This window comes from Chiloscyllium plagiosum, unplaced genomic scaffold, assembly GCF_037043375.1.
Source record: "Chiloscyllium plagiosum isolate Xiang-an unplaced genomic scaffold, Cpla_swu_hap1 HiC_scaffold_4, whole genome shotgun sequence".
Lineage (NCBI taxonomy): Eukaryota > Metazoa > Chordata > Chondrichthyes > Orectolobiformes > Hemiscylliidae > Chiloscyllium > Chiloscyllium plagiosum.
The window spans coordinates 86988920-87012897 of record NW_028270142.1 but is presented as its reverse complement, the minus strand read 5'-3'; the positions used below and the strand labels follow the sequence as shown (position 1 = coordinate 87012897).

General features: G+C 41.0%; 1 protein-coding gene across 4 annotated transcripts in view; it reads right to left on the bottom strand.

Annotated features, from left to right (window-relative positions):
* The window catches only part of dnaaf11 (dynein axonemal assembly factor 11), an 89526-nt gene that overhangs the window by 14148 nt on the left and 51400 nt on the right, over positions 1-23978 (bottom strand). For 2 of the 4 annotated variants that reach the window (XM_087986453.1, XM_043689401.2), the window contains exons 7-11: positions 23791-23865; positions 16087-16152; positions 14355-14424; positions 7678-7773; positions 4214-4299 (exon numbers count right to left, since the gene is read on the bottom strand). In XM_087986453.1, the coding sequence (XP_087842579.1) occupies positions 4214-4299; positions 7678-7773; positions 14355-14424; positions 16087-16152; positions 23791-23865 (393 nt within the window). The remainder of the gene's footprint in view (positions 1-4213; positions 4300-7677; positions 7774-14354; positions 14425-16086; positions 16153-23790; positions 23866-23978) is intronic. The other 2 variants (XM_087986454.1, XM_087986455.1) reach the window with 2 other exon arrangements.

Below are 23978 nucleotides of genomic sequence, written 5' to 3'. Positions count from 1 at the left end.
TTGGAGGGAAGTGAGGGCACAAGTTTTGCATTTCTTGTGGTTGCAGGGGAAGGTGCCAGGAGTGGAGGTTGGGTTGGTGGGGGGTGTGGATCTGACGAGGGAGTCGCAGAGGGAGTGGTCTTTTCAGAACGCTGATAGGGGTGGGGAGGGAAATATATCCTTGGTGGTGAGGTCTGTTTAGAGGTGGCAGAAATGACGAAGGATGATACAATGTATCTGGAGGTAGGTGGGGTGGTAGGTGAGGACCAGTGGGGTTCTGTCCTGGTGGCGATTGGAGGGGCGGGGTTCAAGGGCGGAGGAGTGGGAAGTGGAGGAGATGCGGTTGAGAGCATCGTCAACCACATCTGAGGGGAAATTGCGATCTTTGAAGAAGGAGGCCATCTGGAGTGATCGGTATTGGAATTGGTCCTCTTGGGAGCAGATGCGGCGAAGGCGAAGGAATTGGGAATATGGGATGGCGTTTTCACAGGGGGCAGGGTGGGAGGAGGTGTAATCTAGGTAGCTGTCGGAGTCAGTCGGTTTATAGTAAACGTCCGTGTTGAGTCGGTCGTCCGAGATAGAAATGGAGAGGTCTAGGAAGGGGAGGGAGGAGTCTGAGACGGTCCAGGTAAATTTGAGGTCGTGGTGGAAGGTGTTAGTAAAGTGGATGAACTGTTCAACCTCCTCGTGGGCACACGAGGTAGCGCCGATACAGTCATCGATGTAGCGGAGGAAAAGGTGGGGGGTGGTGCCAGTGTAGCTGCGGAAGATGGACTGTTCCATATATCCAACGAAGACCAGAGCTGTTTGCAATATTCCAAGAGTGGCCTAATTAAAGTTCTGTAAAGGTGCAGCATAACTTGCCTGTCCTTATACTCAAAGTCCCTTTCAATGAAGGCAAGCATGCCATAGGCCTTTTTTCACTACCTTATCTGCCTGCGCTGCAAAATCTCTCTGCATATCAATACTCCTAAGGGTTCTGCCATTCACTGAATAATTTCCACCTTTACTTGATCTTCCAAAATGCATCAACTCATATTTGTCAGGATTAAACTCCATCTGCCATTTTTCTGCTCATGCCCTCAACTGATCTATATTCTATATCCTCCGACAATCCTCCTGACTATCCGCAACTCCACCAAACTTTATATCATCTGCAAAGTTACTAATTAGACCAGACTCATTTTCCTCCAAGTTTTATGCAGACCATGAACAGCAGAGGTCCCTGCAACTGATCCATGTGGAACACTACTAGTCACAACCGTCCATTCCACCGCTACCTTCTGTATCCTATGTCTAAGCCAATTCTGTATCCAGAGATTAATGAGAATGATCTTATTTCACCACTGAACTTAATATATTCAGCCTGGTTTATTCTGGTAATATTAACTGCTATAATTGTCTACATTACCATGGTTTCAACTGTTCCATTGCGATGAAGGGGGGGAGAAACTTTAAAAGAAACTGATGGTGTCATCTACAATTTAGTTTGTGTATATCAGTGGCTGATGAAAATGTTTTAAATAGAAGAGAATCAAGATTTTGTTTGCTAATGTGGAGGTTTTACAACTGGAATTTTAAATTCCCAGCTGCATAGCCTTTAGCTATCCATCATCACAATATTTCTGCAGATACAATATTATGCTCTCCCTGCAACTCCTCTCAAATCCAAAAGGTGAAGAGTTGACCATATTTAGTATTTAACTGATATATTTTAGCATGACTAGCTGAAAGAGAAAGTATCATCTTCTTCTCCTATAATCAGTTACTACTCCAGGATCATCCTGGACTGCAAATCTTTATTTTAACATCACCACCATTCTCCTCAAATCTCTTTCGATTACTTCTTACAGCAATAGTGTCAGGAGCTGATGGATTTCTTTCTTATTTGGAGTTGGATGCCAAATTCAGCTGCCTTCTCCTTCCTTCCTCATTGTGAAATTTCTCAAATCAAATGTTGAAGCATACTCTATTACTTTCCATCTATTCTCATGCACTGAGTTCATATCATCTTGAAGATTTACTCTTTAATCTTTCTAATTGAACTGCTGCTTCACTACTTGATGGCATTGGAAGTGGTTTCTCTTCCTTGAATTCTGTTATCCTCATTTCCAGAAGCTCTATGCTTCTCTTTTCCTGAAGGAAAAAATTCTGAAACTTCTGTGCTTGAAAACTACTACCCTGTCTACTGCTAATAGATGCATTTGTCATCTTTATACGTGTATTATAACAATTAAAAGGAGGAGTGAGCTGATAATCAAGCTCCACAAGCTATACCAAGCGTGTACATGATTTATTTAATGTTTCTCTTTAATACTGTTATCTAGAACAAAAGAACTTTCACCAATCTGTAAGTTTCCTCGCTGAGCTTGAAGGTTTGTTTTCAGACATTTTTGTCACCATACTAGGTAACATCATCAGTGAGAGTCTTCGGTGAAGTGCTGGTGGTATGTCCCGCCTCTCTATTTATAGGTCTGGGTTTGTTAAGTTGGGTGATGTCATTTCTGGAAATGACATTACCCACCCTAAGAAACCAAGACCTATAAATAGAGAGGCGGGACATACCACCAGCACTTCACCGGAGACTCTCTCTGATGATGTTACCTAGTATGGTGACAAAAACGTCTGAAATTAGCTTTCAAGCTCAGCTAACAAACCTACAAACTTATCATCAACCTGAGCTACAAATCTTCTCAAAAATCACCAAGACTTTCACCAGGTTTGTTCAGTAAACTCAAAATGACACTTGTTTAAGAATAAGTTGTTCTGAAGAAGTGACAAAATGAAATATTAATATGCTATTATCCAGACTTAAACTATTATCCCATGAATTCAAAACTCTCATTCCTTTAAAGAGGGGAACTGTACTTCAGTAGTAATGTCACTGGACTAGTAATCCAAAATCTCAAGCTCATAAACTAGGTCATAGTTTTGAATCCTACCAAGGCAGATGGGGAGATGTGAACCAAAAAAAACACTGTAATTAACAAATTAGCCTACTGCTGATCACAAAAATACTACCAGTTGTTATAAAAACTCTACTGGTTCACTAATATTCTTTAGGGAAGGCTAATCTGCCTGGTCTGGTCTATGTACAACTCCAGATCCATAGCAATATGTGATGAATTCTTAACTGCTGCATGGGCAATTAGGGATAGGGATTAAAGGCTGGCCTAGCCAGTGCCATCCACAATCCATGAATGAATAAAAATAGGTGAAACAACACAGTTCTGCGGAGATATTAAAAGTTGGAAAAATAAGCAGAAAATGCACACCACCCCTGTAGTTCAAGATTTGAATGAAGATAGGATAGGCTGACTTCTCACCATTTCTTTGATTTTCTGCTTATAAGATCAGATTGCTGTTAGTTGTAGAATGATACAAAATCTTTAGACCAGATATCAAATTTAGATGGGAAACAGTTTAGAATCCCGATAATTTTATCAAGTTTTTTTCAAACAACTTCACCAAGGAAGTAAGAACATTTTAACTAGTTTTGCTTGAAAGATTATTCTCTTACAGAGAGTGAGAGCCGTAACACTGCCTTTCCTATAAATCCTCTGCAACAGCTGTCACCCTCCCAGGTGTGTAGTGAAGAAACAATTTTAGTTCAGAAACTGTGGATAGGCAACCTTTAGGACAGACCCAAGGGTTCATGCTGCAGTTAAGCTATCAAACCCATCTCTTAACTTTTCTTAAAAGCTTTGTGGGACTCTTTTTCACAAAGTCAGGTGACTTTTGTAAACACCTTTTCTTTGATCTTTAACTTTTTGTTTCCAAGAAATCACTTGATAAATCCCTGTTCAAACACATAATGTCCAAATAGTTCCATATTCCAGTTTCTCACAATAGTTGTATATGCATTTATAACATTTGATTGTACTATTGGTCTTTTGATTAGCATCACATCATCCAGCCTGCATAAACTTCCACTCATCTAAAACTATAGTGCGTCTACCTTATTCAGTATTAAAGTCCAGGTCAACTCTGTTCCCACTACTGACTCCAAGACACTCAATATCTCAAACTTAAAATTTTCACAAAATCCATCCATAGATATCCCTTTCTTTCCATAATTCTTCCAGCACTGCAACCTGTTCGTAAATTCTCTAAATCTCTGACTCTAATCTCTAATGGATTCTCCTCACTTTGTCTCATAGTGTACTCAAGACACTGCATGCAAGTTGTTACTGAAAAAGAGAAAACATTTAGCTTGCTATTACACAATAAATACCTTGTTACATGGGTATGTGACTTTGAGTATGTTGCAGATTGAGTTCTAGATGTGCTCTTAAGTTTTGGCTTAACCACCTCTTGCACCTAAATAAAATATTTCAAATTGAAATTATGATTAAATATAGTTACAAAAATGCACAACAAGCAAAAGCTATATACTATTAAGATTAAAGTCCAAACTGACAATGTTTGACGAAAAGAAAACAAAGAAAAGGCTGGGAAAGTAAGATTGTGAATCAAAATTATTTTGCTTAAAGTAAACTACATTGAAAATTAAACTGGACAGTTACTTATTACATTATTGTCCAATATTTAATTTCATTCACTTTAACACAGCTGAACATGTCCTATTACAAGAGGCAAAAATACTTTGCCCATTGTGTCCAATTTCATCCACATTATGCATTTTTGAGATAGAACTTTGTTCAAGAACGCTGACATATGAAAACCTAACAAACACAAAGCTGTAATTTTAAAATATCAATTCCTTTTGTTCTGCTTTACTTCTCTATGGAACTCCTCACATTCAGAGAGACTTCATAAAGGCACTACAAGATGAGGGAAAATGTTGAAACCAGGAAGATGGAAAATTATTATAGGCAAAGAAATATCTTCAAGAAGGTTTTGAAAGCAAGCAGAGAGATAGAAAAGTTTGGGACAGAACTCCAAAAGGCTGGGGTATAGAATAACTTTTCCCCTTGAATGATAGATTCCTGTAGTGTTTCTAATTGCTTCCATCGCTCCATCTTTGCCAGTCAGATATTCTATGGCTTATTCGCTGCTACCTAGTCTGCAGATATTGAGAAACCACTAACCCAACCCTATGTTACACAGTCTGGGTGGATATACTGTTAGCACCAGGCTGAAAGTCTACCTGTTGTTAGAAAAGATTTCAGTACATCTTCATTACTGTTTAAATATTCCCCAAAGTAATTCTGTAGCAAAATGAAAACTAATTATTTTTCACTACTCACATTTTTGGGTAAGGGGTAGAAGGCGGTTCTCAGGATTCATTATCATCCTTACAAATTAGCAAGAATGCTCGCAGGACCAACAAGCTATTTGCAAAGGGGATAAACAACTTAATTTATACTGCACCATTAAAATAATAAACCATCTGAAAGCCCTTTACAGAAATACAGTTAAAAAGATTTCCCACTTAACCATATACGGAGATATTAAGGCAGTTGGACAAAGAGTGGTCAAAGAAAGAGATTGAGGGTCATAAAAGAGGGAATTGAAGTTGGGAAGCAGTTAGATTTAAGGGTAGTTTAGGGTCTGGGCAGCTGAAGACACAGCAGCCAATGGTGGAGCAGTTAAGATTGGGGACATTCGGGAGGAGAAAGTGAGGACTGCAGATGCTGGAGACCAAAGTTGAAAAATGTGGTGCTGGAAAAACACAGCAGGCCAGGCAGCATCCGAGGAGCAGGAGAATCGACGTTTTGGGCATAAGCCCTTCTTCAGGAATGACTTTAAATAGGTCAGGGTCTGACGATAGAGGAGGCCAAGGACCTGCATGTCCTTGGCGGAGTGGGAGGGGGAGTTAAAGTGCTCAGCCACGGGGCGGTTGGGTGGTTGGTGCGGGTGTCCCAGAGTTGTTCCCTGAAACGTTCCGCAAGTAGGTGGCCTGTCTCCCCAATGTAGAGGAGACCACACCGGGTGCAACGGATACAGTAAATGATGTGTGTGGAGGTGCAGGTGAATTTGCAACAGATATGGAAGGATCCATTGGGGCCTTGGAGGGAGGTGAGGGGGGAGGTGTGGGGGCATGTTTTGCACTTCTTGCAGTTGCAGAGGAAGATGCCAGGAGTGGAGGTTGGGTTGGTGGGGGGTGTGGACCTGACAAGGGAGTCGCGGAGGGAGTGGTCTATCCAGAACACTGATAGTGGTGGGGAGGGAAATATATCCCTAGTGGTGGGGTCTTTTTGGAGGTGGCGGAATTCCTGAAGAAGGGCTTATGTCCGAAACGTTGATTCTCCTGCTCCTCGGATGCTGCCTGACCTGCTGCGTTTTTCCAGCACCACATTTTTCAACGACATTCAGGAGGACAAAATTATAAGAATGCGTATGTCTGAAGCTAGTGGGGCTGGAGGGGATTGCAGTGGTGGGGCCAGGAATGAAATAATTCAAAGACAAGGATGAGAATTTTTAAATCGTGCATGGCTTGGGCACAGCCAAAGCAAATCATTGAGCATAGAGGTAATGGATGATTCTTGGTTCAAGAAAGGATGTCAACAAAATGTTGGATAAAATCAAGTTTCTGGAATGTAGCTTGTTGGAGCCCGGCCAGCAGTGCTCAAGAATAGTAAAGTCTAAAAGGGCCAAAAGTATGAATGAAGGTTTAACAGCAGATGAACCGAAGTAGGAGCAGAGACAGACATTGTTACATAGGTGGAAAATAGGCAATATAGGTAATTGCGCAAATATATAGTGTGAATGGTGACATCAAATACAAGATCAAGGGTTTCAAGCAGACTAAATCAGCCTCACAAGGATGGTAAAAACAAGGACTTTCGATGCTGGAAATCAGATTCTAGATTAGAGTGGGGCTGGTTTCTCCCCACCCCCACCCTCCTCTCATTTATCTCTCCACCCTGCCAGCACTCTGCCTCTATTCCTGATGAACGGCTTTTGCCCGAAACATCGTTTTTCCTGCTCCTCGGATGCTGCCTGGACTGCTGTGCTTTTCCAGCACCACTCTAATCTAGAACCTCACAAGGATGGAGTCAGTAGCTAGCGATTGGAGCTTGCAATAGGCCCCAAAGACAATAGCCTTCACAATTCCTGGATGAGTACAGCTCCAACACTACTCAAGAAACTTGATACCATCCAGAAAAACGCAGCCCACGTGACTGGCACCACAACCACAAACATCAACATTACTCCCATCAATGATGTTCAGTAGCAGCAGTGCGCACCTTTCACTAGGTGAACTGCAGAGATTCAAAGATCCAAAGACAGCACCTCCCAAACCCACAACCCCTACTATCTAGAAGGACAAGGGCAGCAGATAAATCAGAACACCATCACCTGCAAATACCCTAAGTCACTCACCATCCTAACTTGATGATATGTGGCTGTTCCTTCAGTGTCACTGAGTAAAAATCTTTGAACTCCCGCCAAAAACATTGTGTGTCTACTAACAACAGATTATAGCAGTTCAAGAAGGGAGTTCACCACTACTTTCTCACGGGCAACTAGGTGCATGCAATAAATGCTGTCCCAGCTAGTAACTCCTATGTCTCATGAGTGAATTTTAAAAAATCATATCAGAATAAAATTTCTGCCCATCAAGTGCAAGATGTTGCATTGTTACAGGCATACATCTGCAAATGCCCCAATAAAGATATTCAAATGAAACTGAATTAGCAACATGTTTTCAGCACATCACAATCTGGTCATTTAAAGTTAACATAAAAGTGAAGTAACGAGAGATAAATGCCATCTAACATACGACTGCACCTTGGGCATTGTGATGAGCAGATGTCCTGTGGTTTGGGATCTCTTGGCAGAACTGCTGTCAGGTTTTACTTCTTCTGGAAGCACCAGCTGAAACACCTAAAATTAACATTGAAAACAATGCAATATACCGCACCAAAATCATCTGCTGTAATTATTTCAATTGAAATAAATTACAAACTAAGTTGCTTCATGAGATAATGTATGATTTGTTCCCAAACAAAGCTAATTAATAAGTTTGGAATAGTATAAGGAGGCTAAACCTTACTTTTTAAAAAGTCTAAATTATTTTGCTTTGGAAAGATGGATATGATTTTCCATCACAGAGACAAAACAGAAAGTAATGCAATTTGATTCAACAAGAATCTTCTACACCAGTGGAGAGTGATAGCATAATGGCAGTGTTACCAGACTACAACAGCCTGAACTAATGTTTCGAGACAAGCATTCAAATCCCACCATGGCAGCCAGGGGAGTTTAAATTTTATTAAAATAAAGCTGGATTTTTTTTAAAAAAGTGCTTGGCTTAATAATAATAATTATGGAACTATCAGATTGTCATAAAAACCCATGTAGTCTCATTTTCACTAATATCTTACTTGGTCTGATTAGCATGTGACTCCAGACCCACAACAACAGTTAGCTCATAAATGTCGTCTGTAGTGGTCTAACAAATTAAACAGTTGCATCAATCTGCTACAAAATGCAAATAAAATTAGACAGATGAATCAGCATTGACTTAAGCATCAAGGTGTAACAAAGTCACATGCTGCTCAATTGACCCTCCAAAGTTATCCCCATTAAAATCTCGAGACTTGTGACAAAAGAGGAAAGCTGGCCTTAAGATTAGTCGAGCAACAACTTGACAGACATACTCATGGAATGATACTTTGCACACAATGATCCAGATAACACCACCCTTGTCGTCCCTGGGAAGACAGATTCATTAGAAGATAGTAGTGCAGTAATTATACAGTCAGGCCAGAAATCCTGGGAGTCGTAAATATTGATCCTGGACCCCAGACAGTCTCTTGGCATCAGTATAGAAAGAAAACCTCTTGCTGAGTGCACAGACCAAGCCCTCACCCCATCAGCTTATAAATCAGTACTCCTTCATGTTGTACACCACCTGAAAGAAGCACCGATAATCACAATGTAAAGCACATAATTTATTTTAGATGTGGGATTTCCCAGAAGGGAAAAACAGTTTAAAAAAGTAATATTTGGAAATGAATATAACACTGGAGCTCCACTTTGAAGCAAGAAAGGTGAGTTGGATCAGTATGTGCCACTTGCAAATTTTACTGGTTTTTACTTCTGAAATATCCACCAAACCGAAGTACCATTACTGACCTCACTGGTTGATCCTGAAGGACATGTGTCAAGGGCAATGAAGGATGAATAAGTGCTTAAATAAATGCTCCCTTGCCAGAAATACTTAACCCCATGAACACATTTTTAAAAATCCGTCATTCTGACCCTATGGCAGATGCAAGACAGCTAAAAAGGTGTGACCTAATTCTCGCCAAGCTATCCGTTGCTGATGCATCTATTCTTTACAGCATGAACAGGAGTGACCACAGTAGGGACAAAGCTTCATCTTTATATTGAGGATATCCTCCATTGTGTTCAGCTATATTTCCATTGTGCAAACACAGTTTGTCAACATGATTTATGAAGGGTAGGTCGTGCCTCACAAACCTTATTGGGTTCTTTGAGAAGGTGACCCAACAGGTGAATGAGGATAAAGCAGTTGATGTGGTGTATGTGGATTTCAGTAAGGCGAGTGATAAGGTTCCCCATCGTAGGCTATTGCACAAAATATGGAGGAATGGGATTGAGGGTGATTTAGTGGTTTAGATCAGAAATTGGCTAGCTGAAAGAAGACAGAGGGTGGTGGTTGATGGGAAATATTCATCCTGGAGTTCAGTTACTAATGGGGATCTGTTTTGCGTCCACTGCTGTTTGTCATTTTTATAAATGACCTGGATGACAGCAAAGAAGGATGGGTTAATAAATTTGCAGATGACACGAAGGTTGGTAAAATTGTGGATAGTGATGAAGAAAGTTGTGGGTTACAGAGGGACATAGATAAGCTGCAGAGCAGGGCTGAGAGGTGGCAAATGGAGTTTAATGCAGAAAAGTGAGAGGTAATTCACTTTGGAAGAAGTAACAGGAATAAAGAGTACTGGACTAATGGCAAGATTCTTGGGCGTGTAGATGAGCAGAGAGATCTCGGTGTCCAGGTACATAGATCCTTGAAAGTTGCCAGGTTGATAGGGTTGTTAAGAGGCATACGGTGTGTTAGCTTTTATTGGTAGAGGGATTGAGTTTCGGAACCATGAGATCATGCTGCAGCTGTACAAAACTCTGGTGTGGCCACATTTGGAGTATAGCAAACAGTTCTGGTCACCGCATTATAGGAAGGATGTGGAAGCTTTGGAAAGGGTTCAGAGGAGATTTATTAGGATGTTGCCTGGTCTGGAGGGAAGGTCTTACAAGGAGAGGCTGAGGGACTTGAGGCTGTTTTTGTTTGAGAGAAGAAGGTTGGGAGGTGACTTAATTGAGACATATAAGATAATCAAAGGGTTAGATAGGATTGACAGTGAGAGCCTTTTTCCTTGGATGGCGATGGCTAGCACGAGGGGACACAGCTTTAAATTGAGAGGTATAGACATAGGACAGATGTCACAGGTAGTTTCTTTACTCAGAGTAGTAGGGGCGTGGAACGCACTCCCTGCAACAAGAGTAGACTTGCCAAGTTTAAGGGCATTTAAATGGTCACTGGATAGGCATTTGGATGAGAATGGAATAGTATAAGTTAGATGGGCTTCAGATTTGTTCCACAGGTCAGTGCAACATTGAGGGCCAAAGGGCCTGTACTGTGCTGTAATTAGATTAGATTATTTACAGTGTGGAAACAGGCCCTTCGGCCCAACAAGTCCACACTGACCCGCCGAAGCGCAACCCAGCCAGACCCATTCCCTACATTTACCCCTTCACCTAACACTACGGGCAATTTTAGCATGGCCAATTCACCTAACCTGCACATTTTTGGACTGTGGGAGGAAACCAGGGCACCCGGAGGAAACCCATGCAGACACTGGGAGAATGTGCAAACTCCACACAGTCGCCTGAGGCGGGAATTGAACCCGGGTCTCTGGCGCTGTGAGGCAGCAGTGCTAACCACTGTGCCACCGTGCTGCCCGTTCCATGTTCTAAAAATGAGATTGGTTCATAGTAGATTGAGCTCAAAACTGGGCAACCATGAGACCCTGTGGGTTAATGGCTTTAGCAGGATTGTATTCAACTACATTTACACTCTTATGGCCCAACATGTCAAAAATGTAAAATTAAGGAGGGGATGTTGGATGTCTTGAAAAACATTAAGATACACAAGTTCCAAAGGCCTGATAGCATCTATCTCAGGATACTGAGGAGGCAAGTGGGGAGACTTCTGGGAGCTTGACAGAGAATTTTGCATCCTCTTTAGCCATAGGCAAGGTCACAGAAGGCTGAAGAATAGCCAGTGTTGTTCTTTGTATAAGAATCTTTGCAATAATCCAGTGGGTCTAATGTCAGTGGATTCTTAGAGACAGGATTTACTCACATTTGGAACAGAATGGAATTATTAGGGATAGTAAGCATGGCTTTCTGAGAGCAAGATCTTGTCTCACAAATTTGATTTGAGTCTTTGGAGGAAGTGAAGTTGATAATGGGGCTGGTGGGCAGTAGATGGCTGTTTAACAGCACTACACCGTATGAACTGCAGCATTTCAAGAGGTAGCTCACTATCTTCAAAGGCAATTAGGGATAGGAATGCATCAAAAACAGATTAAAATAAATTTATGTTTGTTCGTTGTCTCATAAGACATAAGAAATTAATACAAATGGTGCTACCTTGAAGATCTGGATGACAGAAAGTTTGATGGCTCATGCAATTGATCAAGGTCAGGATATTCATTCTTCAAATAGGTATACTTCCAACTGAATTATTAGCCTCAGACATTGTTCTCATATTTAGCACTGCTGAAAATCTCACACCCATATCTCTTACATTGCCAGTTATTTAAACATGCTAACCATATCACTCCAAATAATTGCAACTTTTAATCAACATAATTTCTACTCTCTTGCAGGAGGTGTGACGTAAGCACTTGCAATACCATGTAATCAGTAGGGGACAGGAATAAATGTACTTTCTTAGCACTCTATAATTATGTCTAATCCACTTTCTCACATTCCACTTGCTTCTCACATGGCATAAGTTGCACCTCTCATTTTCCAACTTTCTGCGAAGCACAACACACATTATGCTGTATTATGTTGCAAGGCTGCAGGACCTGATGATGTTATTAGAACTTCCACATAGGCTTCTAGTGGCTATCGAACCACGATCACGTAGAGGCCAACCAAGTAATTTAGAAGTAGGGATTGCCTAGTCCAATTAACCATTAGACGCTAGAAACGAGATACTAATGGCAGCACCAAATGATGGCATGGCAGGTTTTAACACCACATTTAAATGGCTGCCAGCTTGGAATTCTCTGTTGCCTCGTTTGAAAGCGTGCTGTCCTGACTAATCTGATGATTGGTCTTACTGCTTGACTGTCTCCGTCACCATTCATTATCTGAAAGTAGCCTATATGCAAGGAACTGAACAGGGAATTGCAGCAACTATGACAGAGGGAAGACTTTGCGAGCCTCATAGATCTCTCCCTTTAGATACTCTTATAGGCTGCTAGACAAGATGAGTCACTCATTAAGGTACTGGAAGAAGAAACTGGCCTACCTGACACAGCAAGCCTGGAAGAAAATTGCAAAGGAGGTCACTAGCTGTGGGCTCTCTCCAAACCTGGATGCAGTTTTGTAAATGCATCAACATTCTGTCAAGGTGAGATTTCCATACCATGGTGATAGCGGCATGGTGAGACCGTGGCTAGCACTGCTGTCTCACAGCACCAGGGACCCAGGTTCTATTCCAGCCTTAGGTGACAGTCTGTGTGGAGTTTGCACATTCTCCAGGGCATGGATTTCCTTCCTAAGTTCAAAGATATGCAGATTAGGTAGAATGGCCCTGCTAAATTGTCCCATAGAGTTCAGGGATGTGCAGGCTAGGTGGATTAGCCATGATAAATGTCAGGTTACAGGGCTGGGGTGGGTTTGGGTAGGGATGCTCTTCTGAGGGTCAGTGCAGACTTAATGAGCTGAATGGCCTCTTTCTGCACTGTAGGGCTTATATGATTCACTTTCTTCTCTAAAGCTTACATGTGGCATTGAACGAAGATGCTTAGCAAGGAATGACCACCAGTCTTTAGGTAAGGGCATCAGGAACCAGTATATCTCATCAGAAACATAACCAAATTTTTATGTCACTGATGATCTGCACAAGTGCCATGAGAGTTTCCATATGGAGGAGGCATTACATTATGAACCAATCAGCTACTACTTATATAGGTGTTCATTGATGATTGCAATGAACAATTGCAATTATCAATCTTCAGATGCTGAAGCTTTCCATAAACAGCAAGGCCTGGACAACTTCCAGAGCTGGGCTGATAAATGGCAACTAACATTCACACGACACAAGTGCTACATAATGGTCTAAAAGGAGAGAACCTAACCATCGCATCTTGAAAGCATTACCGTTACTGAATTCCCCACTATCAACTTCCAGGAATTAGCATTGACCAGAAACTGAACTGGACCAGCCGTAGAAATACTGTAGCTGTGACAGCAAGTCAGAGTTTAACATTTCTGTGGTGAATAACTCACCACCTGATTCCACAAAGATGGTCCACAATCTAAAAAAAGCAGATGTCAGAAATGTCATAGGATAATCTACACTGGCCTGGAGGAGTGCAGCTCCAACAGCACTCAAGAACAATGTCCAGGATAAAACACCCTGCATGATTGGCACCTCAATTAACTCCTTTAACCCCACCATTACAGAGGCGTGTACCACTTACAGGATGCATTGCAACAATTCCCAAGCTCTGGAGACAGCACCTCCAAACCTTCAACCTCTATCACCTGGTAGGATAACAGTAGCAGATACATGGGTACATCACAACTTGCAAATTGTATTACAAGACACACAACATCCTGACTTTGAAGTACATTAGCATTCCTTTACTGTCACTGGGTCAAAATCCTGGAACTCCCTCCCCAGCAGGGCACATAGACTGTAGTGGTTTAAGGCAGCTCACCACTATCTTGTCAAGAGCAATTAGCGTTGGGCAATAATTGGCAGATGGCAGAATTCCAGCTCAACAAAACAAAATACTAACATTAAAAAAAAAGCACACTGTGCCTAAGATTCTAATTTCCACAGTTCTGTGAGAAGAACATTCTATGTATATGTATTTAAAGCATACATATTTTTATTTCAGCTTTACTGATTGTACAACAGTGCAAACCAGGGCAATGTAATCAATGCTAACCATTCATATCAGTCTAAAGGCAGGTAACAAAGTCTAGTCAATATATCTGTGGAAAAACTGGACAAATACCTTGAAGAGGAACATGTCTTTAGGTGCATTTGTTATGAAACAAGAAGATGAAACAGTCTTTGGACTTATGGAGTCTTTGGATATCAAGGTTTTTACATTTCAGATGTACACTTGTATTATTGATTCTATTTTGTCTGTACTTCAGAAATCTATATATTGGATACTGACCTTCCCTTTCACCATTACACAGACATATGTTGGTTGAACATCAATATCAAGCAGAGATGTGTCCATATGTCTGCAAGTTAAATTTTTGAAAATTGATCAATATTGGCAATTCAATAAAGTGAATCCCACTTTTGTACATAGTTCACATAAGAGGGTTACCTTGCTGCTCAGCTAATTGAATGGTATGCACTATACTAGTTTTGGAAAGAAAAAGCTAAATATTTCTAATGCACAAGTAAAACAGAGCATTTCTTTTGAAAAGAGTACTAACGTAAGTACTAACCTATTGCTTTGTATTATTGTATCTTTTGAAGTTTGATGAAAAACTGTATTATGACACTTGTGAGCAGATAAAAGAACAATTTTTCAATGCCAACTAATGACATTAATTTTGCCTTTTCATAAATTCCAGAACTTTTTCCCAGTATTGCATAACACAGGAGAAAAAACATAGAGCATAAAAAAATGATTTTCTTTTCTCATTGTCTCTTTATCATACTTAAAGATATTGCAAATGGAAGAAAAAAGGTTGTCCGGCTGAAGGGCAAATATCATCCAATTGGTTAATGATTATTTGAGTTCTCCAATTGGCATAGGAAAGCACGGCAACACAAGGATGGACATGTTGGCTAACAAATGGCTGACTGAGGGTAAGTCATGTTATGAAACCTTCATGAATACATTTAAATCACAGTTGGCAACCCTACCCAGTACACTGAATAGAAAAGGTGCTGAGATAAGTAGTGTGCAAAATCGTCAAGATACATAAAACCTTGAATGTGCATTGATATGCTTTTAGTTGTGATCCCTTTCTTGTATCTGCAACTAAGCAAAAGAGTGAAAATAAAATTGAAAACAACCACCAATTAAGCTATGACTCATTTTAAGCATTTATGAATTATTGTTTGACTACTGATACACATGAACATGTGGAAACCTATAATAACCTTAAAGTATGGATGTTAAAAACAGTGGCAGGCTAGTGCCTGTGGTGCATTTAGGTGGTACTTTATGCTTTCAGGATGTGAAACAAATCAGTGATGACTTTCTTTGTCATTCCTCAATTCAATGTGGATTTCTCTCCGTTCCTATATGTATTCTGGTATGGTACTGGTGGCTAGATACCACTACAGCCTCACCAGACTAGCAATCCTCTGCTTCCCCTCCTTCTCTTTCTCCAAAAGCAAATATATTTGACAGTGAGAGCCGCCCACCCTGTCTAAAAATATGAGAATGTGGGTAGCAAAGGACAACAAAAAAGCAAATGACAACACAATTGCCAAAAGAGTTAAAATAGGAAAATGAACAAACATTGTGTTTTTACAATAACAAATATTGTTATTTGGCACTTGAAATTTTCCATCTCTCCACCAGAGTGCTGAGCAGTTTTGAATGGTAGTTTTCTATAGTCACGAACGTGACATGATTTACTACAAACACGATGGTAATTATCAGACTGAGGCAAATGATCTCATGTCATTGCCAACTTTTGGCAGTGTAAAGGGAGCCGTTGCTAAAACTTTGGCGATCCAAAGTATGGATACCTACCCATTTCTGTACTTCCACCACATCATTAACACCCCAATATCAGGAATTATGATCAGGAAATATCACCTAATACCATAAAACTATGTTAAATTAGCCTTCGAAAAAAGCCCCACAAAACCTAATTTTAGGTGGCTGAATTCTGATATTTTGAGATAGGTGTACAGTTGTATGTTGCAAAGCTAACCTGTATACAGCAAGATCCAAAATGAACTGATTATTTTCTTCATCATCAGTCAATAGGAAATCAATCCTGCAAAGAAAAACAAAAAAATTCATCTTTAATTTCTAAGCATAACACTTTATTCAACCATATTATAGAGTAAGATTTAATGGTCGAGACAAAATGGCGTTGATTGCAGCTTACAGGCCATAGATGTTCCCTAAACCAGTCCCTGAGTTTGCGCTTGGTCATTCCGGTTGCCAGCCATTTCAACTCCCCTTCCTACTCCCCTGATAACATGTCCATCCTGGGCCTCATCCACCGTTAAAATAAGGCCTCACGCAAACTGGAGGAAGAAAACCTCATCTTCCACCTCATCTTACAACCATATGGCCTAACGTAGAATTCACCAGCGTTCAAATCTCCTCATCCCAGGTCCAGCCCTCCCTCTCTGCCCTTCTCCATTGACCTGACCTAACCTGCCCATCTTCCTTCCCACAGATCCTCTCCACCCTTCCCACTGACCAATTATAATCACCTCTTACCTGCATCCACCTATTGCCATCCCATCTACTTTTGTCCCATGCCACTCCCTCCCTCTATTTATTTCTCAGTCCCCTTCTCTCTCCCCAGTCCTGGTGAAAGGCTCAGATCTGAAATGTTGACTCCCCTGCTCCTCTGATGCTGCTTGACCTGCTGTACTTTTACTAGCTCCACACGTTATCCACTCTGACTTTCCAGTAGCTACAGTCCTCACTATCTCCCAGTTAGTTTCAATATGGCCTAGGGTGAGATATCACACCCAGTCATGCATTTCTCACCTCAATATTTATGTTGGGTGTTGGGTGTTTATAAGGTGCATTGCATGGCAAGTGAGACTGAAGTACTCGTCAAGTCTCTGGCAGCATATTCAAAGCCTAGCTGGACTCTACTTCTATTACTATAAGCTGGGAACTCTCTCTCGTATTATGGTACTCTCTTCCAAATTTTGACCAGGATGACTCAGAAGAAAACTAAGCTTGTTCCTCCTTTCATGAAGAAAACTCTCGAGTGATGAGGGAGAGAAGACTAGTCCTCTTCCGAGCTGATGGTAAGGAGAGTCCACTCCACCAGACCCCGGCAGTCTAGGCAGAGATAATAGTAAGGGTCAGTGCTATCTTCACAGAATCACAGAATCCCTACAGTGTGGAAACAGACCCTCCAACCCAACATGTCCACACAGACGCGCCGAAGAGTAACCTGCCCAGACCCATTCCCCTACCCTACATTTATCCCTGACTAATGCACCTAACCTATGCATCCCTGAACACTGTGGGCCATTTAACATGGCCAATTCACCTAACCTACACATCTCTGGATTGCCAATGGGCACTGTAGACACCTGAAAAGGTATCATAGTACAACTGCCTAAGTCTTCCAAGTCAAAAGGAATAGACACACAGAAGATCCCCACACATTAGTTACAGAAGGCAGGCATGTAACTGGAAGTAGCTAGATGGAGTAGATAAGAAAAGCATACTGAGCTACCTAGGTGGCAGTGGTGCTACTTCACTATAAATAAGTCACCACTTTCGTCAATATATTTTCACTTGCACTGTTACAACATCTGCTGCAATATTATTGTCACCATACGACCTGTGTAAGTCACACCCATCTAAGAGATGAGGAGCCTTTTTATACATCTCAAGACTGAAAGAAGTTGTATTCGCCAAGCATTGCTCATCTCTCATAAACAATCAAGTTTTTGACTGCTAATAGCTTGATATGTCAGATATCTTTGAACACTAACTTTGAGAAGACGTTTCAGATTAAGGTGGAGGACACTAAACTGAAAGGCAGCATACAGAGAAAGTGGTAAGACCAGGTCTGCATTAACACACACCCCTTTAGCCCTTACATTTAGCTTATGAGTGAGAGATAATTTCATATATCTCTGATGTGGAGGTGCTGGTGTTGCACTGGGGTGAATAAAGCTAAAAATCACAATACCAGGTTATAGTCCAACAGGTTTATTTGGAAGTACAAGCTTTCGGAGCGCTGCTCTTTTGTCAGATAGGTACCTAACAAAGGAGCAGCACTCTGAAAGCTTGTACTTCCAAATAAATCTGTTGGACTATAACCTGGTGTTGTGTGATTTTTAACTTCATATATCTCAATAGGGAAATGCTGTTTTTATATATGAGCTTCTCAAGGGAGCCCACTGACAGTTATGATTGTGAGAAGTGAAATCTACACTTTATGTAGTTCTTAGCCAGTTGCCAGCAGAGTTTTAACAAGACTTCCAATGAAGGAACAGCTTAATTAAGAATCAGTTGAAACTAGATTGTCATTATGTGAATCAGACAGGGTTCTATCTTAGGAGCATAGAAAAGTAGCCAATTTAGGAGATCAGAAGATTAGACAAAATAAAAAATAGTTAAAAGTGACCAAAAATTCATAAAGAAAGAAAAGTTAGATGCAAGAAAACTAGCTAGAAATATAACAACAGATAGTAAGAGCTTCCATACTTATTTACTTAACAAAGTGGGTGTTGGTCCTATAGAAAGTGAGATTAGAGAATTAATAATGGAAAACAAGGAAATGACAGATGAATTGAACAGGCATTTTCCATTACTCTTCACTATAGAGGATACAAGTAACATCTCTGATGCAGCAATAAATCAGAAATAGGAAATAGAGGGAAAACTCAGGAAAATCACCATCAAGAAGTGGCACTGAGTAAACTGTTGGAGCAGTGGGCTAACAGGAGTCTAGGTCCTGATGGACTTCATTCTACAGTCTTAAAAGAAGTGGCCACACCTCACCATTTTGGTGACTCAGTTATATGGCGTTAGAACAGTACAAGCCCTTTGGATCACAATGTTGTGCTGATCCATTAAGATCAAACTAACCTACATACCCTTCAATTTACTATCATCCATGTGCCTATCCAAGATGTGCCTTACATGTCCCTAATATATCTGACTTTACTACCACTACTGGCAGTGCATTCTACACATTCACCACTCTCTGTGTAAAGAGCCAACCTTTGACATCTCTCCTAAATCTTCCTTCAATCATCTTAAAATTACGTCCCCGCATGATAGCCATTTTCACCCTGGGAAAAAGTCTCTGGCTATCAACTCTCTCTATGCCTTTCATCACCTTGTACACTTCTGTCAAGTTGTCTCTCATCTTTCTTCGTTCCAATGCGAAAAACCCTAGCTCCTTCAACCTTTCTTCATTAGACATGCCCTCCAGTCCAGGCAGCATCCTGACAAATGTCGTCTGCACCCTCTCTAAAGCTTCCACATCCTTCTTGTAATTAGGCAACCAGAACTGAGCACAATATTCCAAGTGTGATCTAACGAGGGCCTTATAGAGCTGCAGAATAACCTTGTGGCTCTTAAACTCAATCCCCTGCTAATTGAAAGAAAACATACTGTATGCTGGCTTAACAACCCTCTCAACTTGGGTGACAATTTTGAGGGTTCTATGTATGTGGACCCCGAGATCCCTCTGTTGCTCCACACTGCCAAGAATCCTGCCTTTGACCCTGTAATCTGCATTCAAATTTGGCCATCCACACACTTTTCCAGTTGAACTCCATCTGCTATGTCTCCGCCCAACCCCAGCTCTGCTTCCTGTCAATGTCCTGTTGCAACCTACAACAGCCCTCCACACTATCCACAACTCCACCAACCTTTGTGTCACTGGCAAACTTACTAACCCACCCTTCCACTGCCTCATCTAAGTCATTTATAAAAATCACAAAGAGCAGATGTCTCAGAATAGATCCCTGCGGAACATCACTGGTCAGTGAGCACCAGGCCGAATACTTTCCATCTACTACCACCCTCTGTCTTCTATGGGCCAGCCGATTCTGTAGGTAAAAACAATGACTGCAGTGCTGGAAACCAGATTCTGGAGCTCCTCTCATTTATCTCTCCACCCTTCAGGCACTCTGTCTGTATTCCTGATGAAGGGCTTTTGCCCGAATCGTCGTTTTTCCTGCTCCTCGGGTGCTGCCTGAACTGCTGTGCTTTTCCAGCCAATTCTGTATCCAGACAGCCAAATTTCCCTGTATACCATGCCTCCTTACTTCCTGAATGAGCCTACCATGGGGAATCTTATCAAATGCCTTGCTAAAATCCATGTACACCACATCGACTGTTTTAACTTCATCAATGTGTTTCGTCACATCCTCAAAGAATTCAATAAAGTGTGTGAGGCATGACCTGTTCCTCACAAAGCCATGTTGACTGCTTCAAATCAAACTATCCTTTTCCAAGATTTGGAGATGCCGGTGCTGGACTGCGGTGTACAAAGTTAAAAATCACACAACACCAGATTATAGTCCAACAGGTTTAACTGGAAGCGCTAGCTTTCGGAGCACTGCTCCTTCATCAGATGGTTGTGGAGGTTAAGGTCATGCTCACAGAATTTTTAGCCAAAGGAGTCCAGAGTCAAGGAGATGGGATACAGTAAACAATCTTAGATTAAAACTTTCACCTTTATAATGGAATATGCTGATTTCTGGTCTTTGAAATGTAAATCCCAGCTCCAAGGACTAGTGCTTCCAATTGGGCCTGTTGGACTATGGCATGGTGTTTTGTGATTTTTAACTTTGTTAACTCCAGTCCAACACCGGCATCTCCAAATCAGACCTATCTTGAGATGTGAGAGGTCATACAACACCAGGTTATAGTCCAACAGGTTTGTTTGGGGGCACTAGCTTTAGAGCGCTGCTCCTTCATCAGGTGATTGTGGAGAATGTCTTGAGAGTGTAATTTGGGGGAAGTTCTAGGATTTAAATTTAAAAGAACAGAAACCAGCATATCCCATTATAAAAGATGAAAGTTTTCATCTAAGATTGTTTACTGTATCCCATCTCCTTGACTCTGGACTCCTTTGGCCATGAATTCTGTGAGCATGATCTTAACCTCCACAACCACCTGATGAAGGAGCAGTACTTCAAAAGCTAGTGCTTCCAATTAAACCTGTTGGACTATAACCTGGTGTTGTGTGATTTTTAACTTTTGCTTTTCCAAATAATCATAAATGCTGTCCCTCAGAATCCTCTCCAATAATTTGCCCACCACTGACTGGTCTGTAATTTCCAGGGTTACCCCTATTCCCTTTCTTGAATAAGGGAATAACATTTGCCACCCTCCAGTCATCTGGTACTACTCCAGTGGATGGTGAGGTCACAAAGGTCATCACCAAAGGCGCAGCAATCTCTTTCCTCACTTCCTGCAGTAACTTTCAGTATATCCCATCTGGCCCAGGGGACCTATCTATCCTCATGTTTTTCAAAATTTCCAGCACATCCTCCTTCTTAACATCAACTTGTTCGAGCATATCAGCCTCTTTCATGCTGTCCTCACAAATGATAAAGTTCCTCTCAGTAGTGAATACTGAAGCAAACTATTTATTAAGGACTTCCCCAACATCCTCCAACTCCAGACACAAGTTCCCTCCACTATCCCTGATTGGCCCTACCCTCACTCTGGCCATCCTCTTCTTCCTCACATAAGTGTAGAATGCTTTGTGGTTTTCCTCAAACCTACCTGCCAAGGCTTTTTCATGCCGCCTTCTCACTCTCCTGTGTGGGTAGTGAGGGATAATAACCTGGTGTTGTGTGATTTTTAACTTTATGCTTTTCCAAATAATCATAAATGCTGTCTCTCAGAATCCTCTCCAATAATTTGCCCACCACTGATATAAGACTGACTGGTCAGTAATTTCCAGGGTTACCCCAATCCCTTTCTTGAATGAGGGAATAATATTTGCCACCCTCCAGTCATCTGGTACTATTCCAGCACCACATTCTCGACTCTGATCTCCAGCATCTGCAGTACTCACTTTCTCCATGTCTCCATTTAGCGAGGCACTAAAATTAGAGTGTTAAGCTAATAAAGGAGTAGGAAAACTGAAGCAATTAGCAAATGAGTAAGTGGCACCTTTTGTAATTGGACAGGTTAAATCAATGGGTGAAATCACACTCGATAGACATTTTAATTTAGAGAGAGTGTAAGCAAGGATTTCCAAAGCAACAATAGTGTAGAAATAATCAGACAACCCAAACCGTCATTGCAGCACTTGCTAATGAGACACCACACAATATGGGTTCAGGTATGACCATTGGTGGTAGTCACTTGGCGATCACACTTCAAATACCTTCATCATCTGCTTTATCATTCTCTGCTCTAAGAAGAACAACTCTAGCTTTTCCAGCTAATCCATATAACTGTAACCCCTCATTCCAGGAATAACTCTTGTAAAAACCTCCCTTTTAAAGCTTTCACATTTTTCCTAAAGAACACTGCCCAGAATTACCATTCTATTCCAGCTGAGGTCAAACTTGTGTTTTACAAATTTAACTGGATTTTATATTCATGCCTTCATTTATAAAGCACATAAATCCAATTTGCTTAATGAATTACTTTAACTTAACCCTGCAACTTCTGAAATTTGAACACGAATCCCACCTGGTCTATATCTTGCATTGTCTTTAACGTTTTTCCATATTCTGTATATTGTCGCTCTTCATTTTCCCAACTAAAATGCATTACTTTGAGGTCTATTGACATTACTGTGTATATTGTATCACCAAATGGTGGCACTTTCCAAAATTGTGCCCACAATTCTAAATGATTAACTTATGTTGAAACATGGATTCTTGGATTCTTGAAGATTGTTAATTATGGATTCTTGAAGAATCATAGAATCCCTACAAAGTGGAAACAGGCCCTTAGGCCCAACACATCCACACCGACCCTCTGAAGAGTAACCCACCAGACCCATTTCCCTACCCTATTATCCTATATTTACACCAGACTAATGCACTTAACCCACAATCCCTGAACACTATAGGCAATTTAGCATGGCCAATTCACTTAACCTGCACATCTTTGGATTGTGGGAGGAAACTAGAGCACCCGGAGAAAACCCACACAGACACAGGGAGAATGTGCAAACTCCACACAGTTACCCAAGGTTGGTATAGAACCTGGGTCCCTGGCACTGTGAGGCAGCCGTGCTAACCACTGAGCCACCGTGTCGCCCAACACATCTGCCTGGAACAAGGCTGTTTCTGCTTGGTTTCGAACTAGACACCTTTCGTGTCTAGATTAGAGTGGTGATGAAAAGCACCATATTGTGTGGTGTCTCATTAGCAAGTGCTGCAATGACGGTTTGGCAGGTCAGGCAGCATCCGACGAGCAGGAAAATCGACATTTCAGGCAAAAGCCCTTCATCGGGAATGAGGCCACCAAGTTAACATGATAGCCACTACACTACCGAAACAAATTTTCACCTATATTGTGACAGCCCTTTTTAGCCCGAGCTTTAATTTTGAGAACCAGTTGGATATCTCTCATATATCACTATGCTGTGAAGAAATGCTAAAAACCCTTTGAATCAAAAAACATCTGACAATTATAAAATGTTTAAAAAAACCTTGCCTTTTAAAATCTGAAACTTTCCTTGCATAAAGTAAGAGGAGAAATTTGTTTCCATTCACAGTAAAGTCTACTCTGCCTGTCTGCCTCCGAATGAAAACAAATGGATTATCTTCCTAAGGCTTCAAGCTATCTATCCAGCAGGTTGACAGCTAAGTTGAATTACAACAGTATATGAAAAAAGAATTGTAGAATGAGTTTCTAATGTCTACATAATTTTAAAATTGCTTTTAATTATGTCAGATATATAATCTATGTTTGGCAGAAGAATGATCAAGTTACATACTTGGGTTCATTAACATTCAGGACCCGTCCCTCAGAGGTGATGTGTATTCGCTGTGGCTTTTGTTTACCTTGATTTCTGCAACAATAAATTCAAAAGAAGTGCTTACATATAATTAAATAAGCAAAAATTTAACATTTATTTTTAAATCCCAGAACATAGACTTTAGTCACTGATTTCTTCTCCTCTTT